The sequence below is a fragment of the Trachurus japonicus genome, chromosome 7, assembly GCF_045865225.1.
Source record: "Trachurus japonicus isolate A0001 chromosome 7, Traja_1.0".
In the NCBI taxonomy this organism is placed as follows: domain Eukaryota; kingdom Metazoa; phylum Chordata; class Actinopteri; order Carangiformes; family Carangidae; genus Trachurus; species Trachurus japonicus.
The window spans coordinates 30,718,224-30,731,855 of NC_140913.1; the positions used below are offsets into that span (position 1 = coordinate 30,718,224).

A 13,632-nucleotide genomic window follows, 5' to 3' on the forward strand; every position below is an offset into this window, starting at 1 on the left:
TAAATTAATAGTTTCCACAGGAGAGAACTTCAAAGAGCCTCAAATATTAATAGTATACATCTGAGGTTTACACTGAGCAGCTGCCTTTTGTTTTATTGTTTAACTAAGGATTTCTATTCATCAGCTGTTTTTATGGTCATTTCAGAATGAACCAGAAATTCCTGCCAAGTCTATCATTTTTTACTCAATTACAAACAATACATTAAACATTATTATTATTATGACACTGTAACACTATGGACCGAGTAATAACTTGACCCATTTTTTTGGTGGAAAGTGTGGTGGCAGTCACACGTTTATATTAATTTTTAACACAAGGGGGCAGTCTTATTCTGTGAGGACTGATTTATTGTGCCGTGTCTAAGGGTATGGACCCACTGTCAAAGACAAAATGCAAATATAGGCCTATTCATTCATAAATCTATTCATCTAACTTCACATCTGCTTATTTGTATGTGGCAAGCTAAGAGAGAGACAGATAGTCTCACTGTAACAGCAATTAAGTTCATAATTTCTGCTCTGTCACTTTATCCAGGATGGACATTTAGTTACATGGCACTGGATTTAATTTGAAATCAATAAAAAAGTGTTTGTAGTTTGATTGTAATGAGTCACTTCAGTCAATGTAATAATACATAAAACAGTGGACTTTTTTATTGATCCCATGTGTGGGAAATTCGCTTACAACAGTAGCATAGAAGTACAGGACATGTAAAGAAGATAAAGGAATACAAATATAAAGACTTTACTATGTACAAAAGAAAAAAAGAAACAAAATATGTAGTACTGTTATGTACAAAATTGTCATAGTCTGTGTCTTTTGGTCCCTGTTGAGTTCCTGTTTATTGTTTTATTTTGAAGTTTTGTGTTCTGTCTTCCTGTGTGCTCCCATGTGTTTCACCGGTCCTGATTGCACCACCTGTGTCTTCCCTTGTATATTGAGCCTCGGTGTCTCTGTCTCCCTTTGTCTTTGTCTAATGATCTGTGTTGTTGTTTTCCGTGTCCATGCCCCGTGTGCCACAAAATATTATTTAAATAGAGAAAAAACTATATATATGCACATGTTGTTTGGTTGGAGACTGCACTGTATAGATGGGCATGAATACAAGTTAGTGTACAGCTTGTATGAACAATGAATGACTGTAATATCACAAATGTCTTACTGCTACTAGACAAGAAAACTTAGACCTCTGTCTGCAAAAGACCCCTAGGCATGTCTTAAGTGAATTGATTGAAATCTTGGACTTGCACAGGTGAGCCATGTCAGACAAAATAAACGATATGATGTATGTGATGTACACTAATGATGTAGACTGACACTGAATGTATTGGATGTATTGGGTTCTTTGTCACTTTCCTACTTATCCACCCAGAACAGGTTTATCCAAATTCCACCATATACTCTCATTAAACATTGTGGTGAAGAATCAGGTGATAAAATGAATAACGGAGACGTTATTCTGTGTAATTCTGCTTTGTTACTCTAGACTAGATTGTGAAGTTAGGTTCAACAAATTTAAATGAGCCGAATTTAACAGTATATATGCAGAGATTATGTGGCTTTTGAGTTCTGTTGAGTTGTTCAGTTTGGAGAGAAAATGTTTCTTAAAAGCTTTAATCAGTGAAAAATGATCTAACTCTAAAGAAACTTTTTTTTTTTTTTAAGGAAATTCAATTTTGAGAGCTTAATTGTATGAGAAAAAAAAAGATTATGGTTGAAACAGTTTATAAAGTGTGTGTGTGTGTGTGTGTGTGTGTGTGTGTGTGTGTGTGTGTGTGCGTGTGTATGTGTGTGTGTTGGGGGGTGGGGCTGGGTCCTGTCTCCAGATGTGTACACACACACTGCCGTGAGTCTGGCAGCAGTAAACACACTGAAGCTCTTGGCTAATGTGTGAAGTGTGCCGTGACACGTGGCCACCAAATTAGGTTTGTCCAGATCAACATTTACCTTATTTAATGACACTTAAGTCTTAAGATGGTGATGACGACGATGCCTCAGAGTGAATTCACTTTAACTTTTAAGTATATATAAAAAAAGATCTTTCTTCCAGAAATAGTCCCACATAGATTCAGCTCTGGCATGAAAAGGCAGATAATAGTGGATGACACAAGACAGGAAACAAGATTCAGGTTTGTGAAGTGTTGAGACCGAACTCTTCTGACCCCCATAAATTAGACAACTTTAACCTGCATTTCCAACATTGTCCTTTTAAAAGTCTTGTACATTTAATCCGAGGAAATGGAAAGAAAACCTAGTTACAGCCTTTGACAATTAACATGCAGCATTTAAGAGATACAATATACAGTATATAAACACTATACAGTGCAGTGAGGCGCCAACTTTGTCGAAAACCAAAAACACACAAGAAGAGATTTTACAGGCACGCTCAGAATTTGTAGAGGTGGTGTTAAAACTAAACAGACACAAAGAAACTGAGAAGGGATAAACAAATATGTATCTGCCCATATGCTGCACAGACGTTCATATGTTCTGTGTTTTGTTTTTTGTTTTTTGTGAACATGCAGACAAATCAGGCCTCACCCTGTTCATAATGCAGCGATGTCGAGAAGTCCATCAACAGCTTCAGTCTGACGTAAGCGTCATGACGGGCAGGTGAGTGGAAGCTACAACAGCTGTAACTGTGTGATGCCATTCAAGGGAAAACTCTGGGTGGAGCCGCATGCCGCCGCCGGCCGCCAGAATAAAGATGCATTTGTTTAACGGGAGCAGAAAGTACGAGCCTGGACGCCGTGTGCTGCTGTGACATGTTTCGCGTGGCACAATGAGAGTCTGTTTACAAATCAAGAGCTCAGGGAGAATATATAGCACACTCTCACTCACTCACTGTTGTGTGATCTGCACTGAAGGAGGGTGTTTCCAGGTAAGAGAGGTGGGACCTGGTGCAAACAGGATGCAGGAAATGGGGCCTGCTTCTAAACAGGGTCAATCAAAAGGTCCATGCACAATAATGGACACAGTGTTTCTCTTGTTCAAAATGAGGTCATGTTACAATGATCACGGCAAAACAGCGTTTCAAGACTGTCTGGTGGTCCATATATACTGTATGCTGAGGCTTCAGATCCCACATTACAAGTCACCCAACTGAGAGAAATAAGAAAACTGCCTCTTTATATTATATGATAAGGACCTTTTCTTATACTATAAATCAGTGTTTTAAGAGCATTTTCTTTTGCAGCTGATCAAAGTGGAGTTTTTAACTACTCTCCATATATAGTTTTGCTCTAAGTAAGTATGTAATGTTTATTTTTATAGCGCTTAATCACAAGATAAAATCACAAAGTGTTTTACGATAAATTGCAAAGTGGTAAAATAAAGCAATTCAAACAATAAAATTACATATCTGAGGCAACCAGTCAACTAAAAGCTTGTCTAAACAACAGTAAGTTGTAAGTAAAAGTAAGTCCATTGTTTCCTAACTATAGGGGTCTGGCCCCACACTAATAGTCACAATATGAATCCGGTGTGTTGTCAAACAGAGGATAAAATTATAATAGTCTGTTTATTTGTCAGCAGGATTATGAAAAAAATACTGAACCAATGTTCACTGAACATGGTTTAACGATGGTGCATGGCCCAGGGAAGAACCCATAACTGTTTTTAGGGGCACATCCAGATCATTTCCCCTAAATTTAATGAACTTCAGTCTGAGTGTCTTTCTAATTTAAGTTGCAGAGAGTTTGATTTCTTTGGGCCTCAAACACTTATTTGAATAGAATAATTTGTGAAGTGTAGAAAGGAGAAATCTCTATGGTTGAATGAATGACACACTCTTCTGTCAGGGTGTCAGAGGTCAGAGGTTCTCAAAACAAAGGTTAGTTTGGGCATCATCTTTAACACTATAATGAATGTTTTTGTATTTGTTTTATAGTATTTCAACTTGAAAAATAACCAGCAACTTAAGCTGACAGATAAATGTAGTTGAGTTTAAGGTACAATATTTGAATACTGTAAAATGTGACATGTCAATGTGAAATACTGAATTAAAACTATACAATACAAAAAACACACACACCTTCAACCCACCTGTTATATACTGTGCTATTGGTAATGGTATGGTAATGTTTTACCTTGTATAATAATGACATGTTCATTGTAATGCTGCCCTGCATTCCCCCTGTGTAATAGAAATTACTGAAGAAATGAAGAATTGATGGAAAAATCAAATGCAATCAACAGCTTTAGAGGCCAAAAGAAAAAAGCTGTTGAAAACTTCATCTGAGTTCCCGTTTCATTGAAAGTTTTAATTTTATTCAGAGTGACTGTTCAGTTTGTCCTCCAAAAGCTGCGACTCTCCATATTTCATTTTGAAAGCAGAGAGCTGCACTTTGATGGAGACATATTCAGCTAAATGGATTAGGATGAATACATGCAGCTACAACGCGGCTTCTTCTCACAGACGCTCCGATGTGGTGACCTCCTTCTGTACCCACGGTGGTGCTGAACTACTTCAACTCCACAAAGACTTTGTGTTGTGAATGAATGTGTGCGCTTGTGGGCCGAGGCACTCAAGGACCTGGGTGTGTACTGTCGCAGCCTTCAACACAGTGTTTTTGTTTGTATTTGTTCCTGCTCCTGGAGGTTTGCTGTTAGGTCAGGGTTTGGACTGTGTCAATGAGCATGTGTGAAGTAAATGAGCCCAAGATGTTTCACAGATTTTCTCAGCTTCTCAAAACTCAACAATGCCAGCACCACTATATCAAAACAGCTCATGACAACAGCTAAATGACACAGAATTATGATAATTGGTTAATTGTTTAAGCGCTTGAATAAATCAAAAGAATAAACTACTCCCATATATTGTGGAGGGAAATGTCCAGGTTACTTTGCAGATTCAGCAAATCATTATAATGCAATAATAATAAGAATAACTTTATTTCTATAGCACTTATAATATCATAGATTAAGCTACTCTGAAGTATTTAAAATAGTAGTAGCAGCAGCTTCAACTTTAATGAAGCTTACAAATAAACACATCATTATTATCCATTATTATGATATAAATAATTCTGAAATAAGCCATTTCATATATGAATACCTTTTCGTATGTTAAGTGCAGTAAAATATCCAATGCTAGGTAATTCTCTACTTTCAGTCAAAAACATTTTTAATGTAATATCAAAACACTTTGTCCATCATTGGGCTTATGAAAAAAGGTGATAGACAATGTTTTGAGAGTTTTTGTTTGTGGATTAAACAGATTAAACTATTGATGAAAGAATAGACAGATATATTGATAATGCACAAGAACGTAATATAATGAATACATATAGGCTACAGATATTTTTGTGTAAGATAAGTAGAATGGGAGCTGAAAAGGGTTACAAGGGATGATGTTGATAATATCACAGACTGAGCTTTTAGGAAGCAAAATGCTGAAACTTTTCCCATTTCATTAGGTCAAAATTTGAGCCAGGTTTTGTGACCCAAAGGCTAATGTGTATACAGTAATGTACTAGATGTACAGTAGAAGTAGCAGCATTAACAACAGCATGTTCTCTTTCAGGTTTGTGCAACAGTGAAACCGTATGAACAAAACCAGTTCCCTGAAGCCAAAGCAAATGAAATGATAAACACTAGTGATTTTGCTACTGTGACATCTGTATACATTTTAAGTTTCTACAAAACACAGGGTAAATCTTCTTCATCCTCTAAACTAAACATCAGCTACATCCACTTGTCATGTTGGGTCATTATTTATTTCCACCATTACGCAAAGGTGGTTAAAAAAGAACTGCTATTTTGGGACAAGGCCTGGTCTTGTACACTCTGGAGGTGATGCACTATTTCCCTTCTGGTTAGCCGTGATGTCACCATGGGAAAATAGTTCAACCTTGGCCCTGATTGGTAGAGCCAGCCTTGATGTTTCATAAAAAACTGGATTTTCTAAAAAAAAAAAAAAAAAAAAAAAATTACAGCAATAAGTGCAAACTGTGAAGTTGAGGGCTGTCTTCTCGACTTTCATGTCAACCTGGTGTTACTTTGAGGAGGTTGAGTGGGAGGAGATATGCAGATGGTGTCAGTGGGGCCCTATTAGTGGTGTCTGTAGTCCACCACACTCACAGTGGACTGTTGTCAGTCTGACAGAGTGCACCACACCCACGGCCGGCATCAGACTCAACATTCACAGGGTGGCATTCTGCTTTCTAGCAAAGGTTGTACCGCTGAGACTGAAAGCTTTTTTTTCTTTCATTCCAATATCAATTTTTCAGCCTTTTTTCAGAGCCTCTGCATATTGAGATGTCTTGTTTTGTCAGAAGACTGTCAATTCAGTAATTTCCATATAAAGTGAGTGGAGTGGATTACTTAGGCTCCTGCTTGCCCTTAAAGGGAAGAATATTTTTTCTCCTGTGAGATCAGCTGGAAGCTCTTTTCACTGAGCTTTTTGATATAACCAAGGATATTCAAGGATGCATTTTGCAATGGCTGTAAGTCATTTCGTCTTGCTGACTCTATTTTTCTCAATGGTCGAAACCAAATTCTACAGACCATTCCCATTTAACCAGTATAAGGCTGGGCTGAGCCAACATCATGACCAAGGGAAACCCACCAGTCGACACAAGTAAGTTCTCTCTCTCTCACTCCTTGTCTTGATCAAGTCTTCATCATCTAAAATATTAAATTACATTGTTTTGTTTTTTTTCAGCCAACTAGACTTACCTCATCTTTTATCTTCTGTCTTGTAGGAACCACTGTGCTTATGTCACTGAAAAGACAGTTCCCTACACTGTGCAGGATGGGTCAGCACCCTATGTAAAGGCTGAATACAACAAGTGTTCCTGGGGCCAAAAGTGTCCAACTCTGATGTGAGTAAACAAAATATTTTATTACTTTATGCTACAATGTGTGTTTTTTTTTTAATCTGCCTCATCCTGAAGAGAAAAATGAGACTTGTGACCAAACGTTATAAACTAATAGTTGGTTATTCTCCTCAGGTATCGTCTGATGTACAAACCACTGTACAAGGTGGCACATAAGACTGTCACTGAGCTGGAGTGGCGCTGTTGTCCAGGTTACTCTGGTTATGGCTGTATGGAGGGTCCTCCTGTTTACCAACACCCCATGAAAATGATGCCACCATTCAAGGGCCCGCCAATGAAAGGGCCACAGTTCAAGGGCCCACAGTACAAAGGCCCCATGTTCAAGGGTCCCATGTTTAAGGGCCCACCTATTAACACCGCTGTGAAAGCCAACCCATGGAGTCAACCCAAAGGACCGCCCACCGGCAGCTTTCACTCTTTCCCCATGCGTCACTTTGGCCCTCCGAGTTCCTCCTCCTACCCAGACTCCTCCTTCGAGCCCTATCCACCGCAGCCGGAGCCAGAACCAGAACCAGAGCCGATGCAAGTGCACCAGGAGCCACATCACACAGAGCATGTTCAAGAACATGAGCATGAACATGAAATTGGACATGAGCATGGGCTCAGCCAAGGACCTGAGGAACATATACCAGAGGAAATCCCTCCCCCATCCTCTGGTGGTGAGCAGCCTGAGGGTGAGACTGCAGGTGTGTCCCTATTCCAGACTGCATCCTAATTCAAGATTTAACTGTTTAGTGTACAGGTGCATCTCAATAAATAAGAATATCATGGAAAAGTCCAATTCCAGTAGTTCAAGACAAATAGCCTCAACAAAGTATTGAGTGCATAGATGGACATACTTTTCAGACGGCCAACATATCCATATTAAAAATGCATTTGTAATGGTAATGTAATTGGTCTTTTGTAATATTCAATTTTTTTGAGATACTTAATTTTAGGTCTTCATTAAATGTAAGCCATAATCATTTCAATTTAAAGAAATTAAACAAATACAGACTTGAAATGTGTAATGGATCTATAAAATGTATTAGTTTCACTTAAACTTTTCCATGATATTCTAATTTATTGAGATGCACCTGTATAGGAGATTAAACTGGTCATCCTCATGCATATTTTCATTAAACAATGGAAATAAAAGATTGAAAGATTCAAGATTCAAACTGTAATCACAACAAATCACTTAAGCTTAATATGTTTGTTGCAGTCTTAATAGCTATCCTTTCTCTCCTTAGGTCAGGCCCTAGACACCGAGACAGAGGAACGAATATATCGAATGGAAGAGGATGTTCGACGTCTAAACCTGGGTCTGGAGACCCTGAGGGGAACAGTGAATGGACTGGAGGAAAGTCTACGAGCCTCTCTGAGAGAGGATGCAAACAGGATGCTGTCGGCTCTGCTCTCTGCTGCCCCTGGTCCTGTTCCTGCTCCAGCCGTGGTGTCTAGTCCATCCAGTGTAGGGTTCGGTGAGATTCCTGGAGGCCACCTTGAGACGGAGGGTCTAGATGGCAGTCATGTGTTTCCAGGACTTACAGAGCTGAATGGAAAGGTAGAGGAGCTCAGGACAGAGCTGCAAGCCAAGACAATAGAGCTGCAGGAACTCAAAGCGACAGTGATGGGACATGAAGGAGAACTTACGAAGATGTCAAATGGACTTGGATCGGTGCCAGACTCAGATGGCATCGCCCAGGTTGATATGGAGAAGCTGATGGATGCCAAGCTCAATGCAGCCAGGACAGAAATCCTTGGTGGGTTTGAGAAGCGTGTGGAGAGTGCAGAAAGTCGCTGCGACGAGAAGGCTGGCGATGTGCGTCGTCAGTGCCAGAGGGAGCAAGGTGAGAGGCAAGAACAGATGGAAGATGCTCTGGTGGAAAGTACCACAGATTTGAGAACAGAGCTAAGAAACCTCCAGACGCATATCCACGGTTTAAAGGCTTCAGAAAACTGTAGCGATAGAGTGAGTGGATTGGTTGAAAGGGTGAAGCTGCTGGAGACATCAGTGGCAGGTCTCAACCAGTCCCAGGGGCACCTGAGGGTGGAGCTGGGCGGACACAAGGACCACATCGAAGGAATGCTGGAGGGACGTCTGGGGTATGTTGAGGCCAAGCTCAATCTGACCGGACAGATTAAAAGTGATGACCCTGGAAGGAGGAGGGCCGTCCCAGACAGAGCGGAGACAGGACAGGGCCTGGAGGCCAGAATGGAGGGTAAGCTGATGGCTCTGGAGGGCCGTTTACTGATGGCTTTGGAGGAGCTGGGTAACGCCACTGCCCCAGCTCTGCTAGAGGGTCATGCCGTTCCCACTCTGGAGACAGAACTAGAGTCCCTGCGAGGACGACTGGAGGTGGATGTGGACAGAGTGAAGAAGCACCTGAGCAGCCTTGAGATTCTCTGCTCTACTTCCTGTTCATCACCACCTCAAAACCCGTCTGCCATCCAGGGAGACTCTGCCGTAACAAACGCTAACCTTGCAGAGGAGCAGAAAATAAATCAAGTACTGGACGTACAAGGCGACCGTTTAAATACCCTGAATGTTACGCTACAGAATATCCTGAGGCGTCTGACCTTCAGGGATCAGCAAGAACAAGGAGGAGATACTCCGATCCAGGGAGAGCTCACAATCCTCAAGTTTAATGTCCGCTCAGTTAACCACACGCTGAGAGGCCTCCGGGATTCCCTGGGAACAGTCGTCCACCAGGTGGATCAAGCCAACAGCTCCTGGCACGAGAGGGAGGTTCGTCTAGCCAAGCAGATAAAGGGTGTGGTCCAGCTGGTTGGACATCAGGCCTCCATGCTTGGGGCAGGTGAGCGCAGACTCAGCCGAGTTAAAAGCGAGCTGCACGAGATGAAGAGGCGGCTAGCAGAGGAGGTCCGTGGCTGCCGGAGCACCGCCATGGGGGTTCAGAAAGAGGTAACTGAGGTCGGTGGACGTGTCGCCACCGTGGAGGATCAGTGCAAGGGCCTGAACTACTTGGCGGACGACCTGGAGAGAATCAGGGAGGAGCTCGAGAGACAGTCGAATGGGCTTCTCCTGCAAGTGAACGGGACTCTCTCTAGCCACGCTCAGCAGCTGACTGAGCTGAGGGGCGAACTCAGAAACTGCACTCCCAAGGCAGAGCCAACACAACAAAGTTTAGAGCTGGAGGCCGAACCAAACAGAGGGGACACCTTCATTTTGAATTAGTTCAGTGCACACACGGACCATTTTGAATGAGAAAGGATAAGAATGCTGCAGGTGTAGTGAGGGTCCACTAAAAACCCGTCTGATTATTTGAATTGTAAAATACAAAGGTTTTGAACCTGCACTGAACTATGTATGGATTTAGTTAATGCTAATGGTATGCAGTGAAAACAAAAATGGCAGCTAATTCCAACTGCACTCATGACACAGAAGTGTGAAATTGTACCATGAAGGTGCTAAGATGAACTGTTTGTTTCAATGGACCCTTCTTTAGAGCCGCAGCGATTGAGGAAAACAACAGCGAACTACACCTGCCTCAGTTTACTGTTTCCATGCAGATTTTGAAAAATCCTTTATATGACCAGTTGTTTAACAATGTTTACATTTAAGTTTAAGTTTTTGTATTGATTTTTCTTATGTCTAGACTAGTAGGTATCCAAGATATTTTGTTTTTTATATGGTTTCACTTTTTGAACATTAGCTTTTATACTAATTGTAATCATGCATAAAATGTCTGCATTTCAGTCTCTTACCAACACTCTCTTTTTTTAATATTGACAATCCAATAAATCTTTACCGTGGTTACTGTGCCTGTACTGCTCATGCTGTCTTGTTTAACAGTCATTTCAAATAACAGGTGTTGGGTATAAAATACTTTCTCTTCTTCTTATCAGTAGTTGTACTATATATTTTAAACAGACAAATATTGGGACATGTTCTTTTACCTTGACATGTTTCGACTTTTCACCTGCCGTCTTCCTCAGAAGCATCAGCTGACGGCCGTGACTCATAGTACAACTAACTTGAGAAATTTGTCATGTTTAATTTTTGAGGTGAAAGTGAAGTTTGGTGCAGAAAAGTGGGGAAACCACAAGGGGGCAATAGAGAAGTGTTAATGCTGCTGACTGCTGGGGACTTGGCCTGACTTGAATAAAGCTGTGTTTCATGCAGCGCATAAACATTCCCTCCAAAAATTAAGTTCATAGGGACAGCCCTGGCTTGCCAGAAGAAAATTACAACTTGGCATTATTGCCAAGGTGATACAGACAAACAACCAGCGGGTACTTCAGTACAGCGGCCTACTACAAATTCTCTCTCTCTCTCTCTCTGGGCTACAAATCTACCAGCCCACCTTTCTGAACATATTTCTTAATGGATGTTACAACAGGGCAATATGCTGACCTTGCTAATACCCCCTCACTCCCCTCCCTTGTCCCCCTATCGGACAAATAACCATTAAATTGACACCTATGCGGGAGATCAGCCCACTGCTGAGTGAAAATGTTTTAGCCTGATACATGTGGTGAATAATAACTATGAAAATGCCAAGGAGGAAAAGAGGGCAGACACAGAGAGAGAGAAGAGAGAAACACAACATTTTGGTTAGAGGTGCTGAGTGATAGACTGAGTGATTTCAAGTCACAGATATAAACCTGGGTAATGATGCAGATGCCATGAAAACAAATGCACATTCACAAAAAGTGAGACGAAGAGAAAGATATTGTTCTGCTTCCAGAGGCAATCTTTCACACATAACCTCCAAATAGGACTTAATGTCTAAAAATAAACATTATGTACCATGACTAAACCCATACATAAAACAGTTCCACACAGTCCCACATTATTTCATGGCTTCATTACATCTCTGTCATGATTCATGTATATATATATTTTTTATTCCCTTTCTTTGTGTTCCTCACATCCCTCCTTTAAGCTCACACCTCGCACAACCCGAGACAACAACACATTAATCTTGTTTGTTTCCAACTAGACATTTGGACAGAAAGGGCAGTGAGGGGCTCTGGTGAATTTGTCTCCTCTGACTCATAGTCTCTTCACTGCTCACTCATGGATCCGATTCTGAGTTATGCTCTCTGCAAACCTCGCAGACTGTCACTGGCCAAGGCATGCACCCAAATCACAAAAGGCAAAGCTGGCACAAAGACAGAGGACACAGGTTATTTGAGTAAACAGAGGGCTGCAGTGGTCTAAAATGTGAATCATCCTATATAATGTCCTCTGTAGAGGCTTAAGGTGAAAGGAGTGCTTTTGTCCTCATTATAGTGATGGTCAAAGAACAGACAGTGTTTATTACAGCTGGCATATACGAGTCCAGGAGAGGGTCACCTTGAATCAAGGACTCGGAGCTTCTTAGTAATAAACTCCAGCAATTGACATTTATCAAGGAGCAGCAACATGTAATACAATCATGGCGTTTTTATTCTCTACACTGGACAAGTTGTTGGTAGAAAGTTGTACTTACTTAGGCTTAAAGGTATAATATGTAGGAATTCCCCCCATCTAGCGGTGCGGTTGCATATCAGAACGTATTCTTGATGTTGCATTCACGTGAAATCGGGCAGACATCAGACAGACAACAGACACTGCATGTAACAGGAGAACAAGTGTCTATGTAAACAAGTGGTCCGCCAGCACGAGGCAAAACAATATGTTGTCATGGTGATGTTGTATTGTTTACCTGACCCACGTTTTACCGTTTTTCTCTCGTCGAGTAAAATGACATCCGGTTGGTTTGCCGACGGCCGTCTGCCTGACTGCACCTGAATGCAACACCAGTGCCTCCGTCCTTCCTCACACTGCACAGTGGTGACAGTTTTAACAGGCGCTACCTGGAAAACTTTCTCCCCGAGCCGACAGCCCCGGTGAGTTTCCATGGTTACCTACGGTCACGCTGCCACTGAACGTAAAAAATGGCGATGCAACATGGCCGCCTCGGTTCGGTGCGTCGCCCACTTATGTATTTGTAACGACTTGTAACAACTCATTCTAAGGTACGAGAAAGCTTTCATTTGTATGCGGGTGTGATTCCACTTCAGTGAAATACGCATTTATGAAAGCAATATTTGATTTTTGCTAATAAAAAGCCAAATAAGTTACACACTGGGGCTTTAAAATAAGACACTGTGAAATTCCGAAACATAAATGTTAGAGATGACAAATAAAAGTATTACAAATTAGTGGGGGCCATCTCAACAATCTCCCAGCTTTCGCTGTGTCGAGGAAGATGAAATACCGAGTCCTTATCTCAACACTCCTAGGGTCTAGGCCGCAACACTCAAAGAGGATGGATGTCTGCCAGAGTTAAGTGCCTAAAGTACAATTTGGCTCGGTCCCCAAAGTGAAGGAAGATTATTAAACTAAACAACATTAGCAGCAGAGGGGAAATTAATTCATGCCAGCAGACACCTTCAATGAACATAAAGATTTCATGAGTAGAAAAGTGCAGAAAGGTTTTCCATACATCCCAGGATTTAATTATTTATCAGCGGTACAGATTGGACGGATGTTGGAAGCATGAAGTACACAAGGGTCACATGCAGAAATACTGTTACACCCATTTCCTTTCACTGCCTCTTGCCTAAAAACAGAGTGAATTAAAGGGTTATAAGGGTTATTCACACACATAATGTTTTAGCTTTATGTGACACTTTTGACAGTGACAGACTGGTGACCTACCCTCACTAAACGCCTCACCTAAAATTATAAGTCATATGGATTATGAATGAATAAAGGGAAATGTTAATGTTAATATTATTTTGAGGGACATAATAAAAAGATAACAGAGTCTCTCAGTTACAGTAATATGTAGCCAA

General features: G+C 41.1%; 1 protein-coding gene across 1 annotated transcript; it reads left to right on the plus strand.

The window, feature by feature from the left end:
• Nucleotides 1–5,697: 5,697 nt before the first annotated feature.
• emilin3a (elastin microfibril interfacer 3a) lies at nt 5,698–10,542 on the plus strand. Its single transcript, XM_085783154.1, has 4 exons — nt 5,698–6,581; nt 6,706–6,825; nt 6,955–7,526; nt 8,073–10,542. Exons 1-4 carry the CDS (start codon nt 6,430–6,432, stop codon nt 10,019–10,021), a joined length of 2,793 nt encoding a protein of 930 aa, XP_085639280.1. The 5' UTR covers nt 5,698–6,429; the 3' UTR covers nt 10,022–10,542.
• The last annotated feature ends 3,090 nt before the right edge of the window (nt 10,543–13,632 follow it).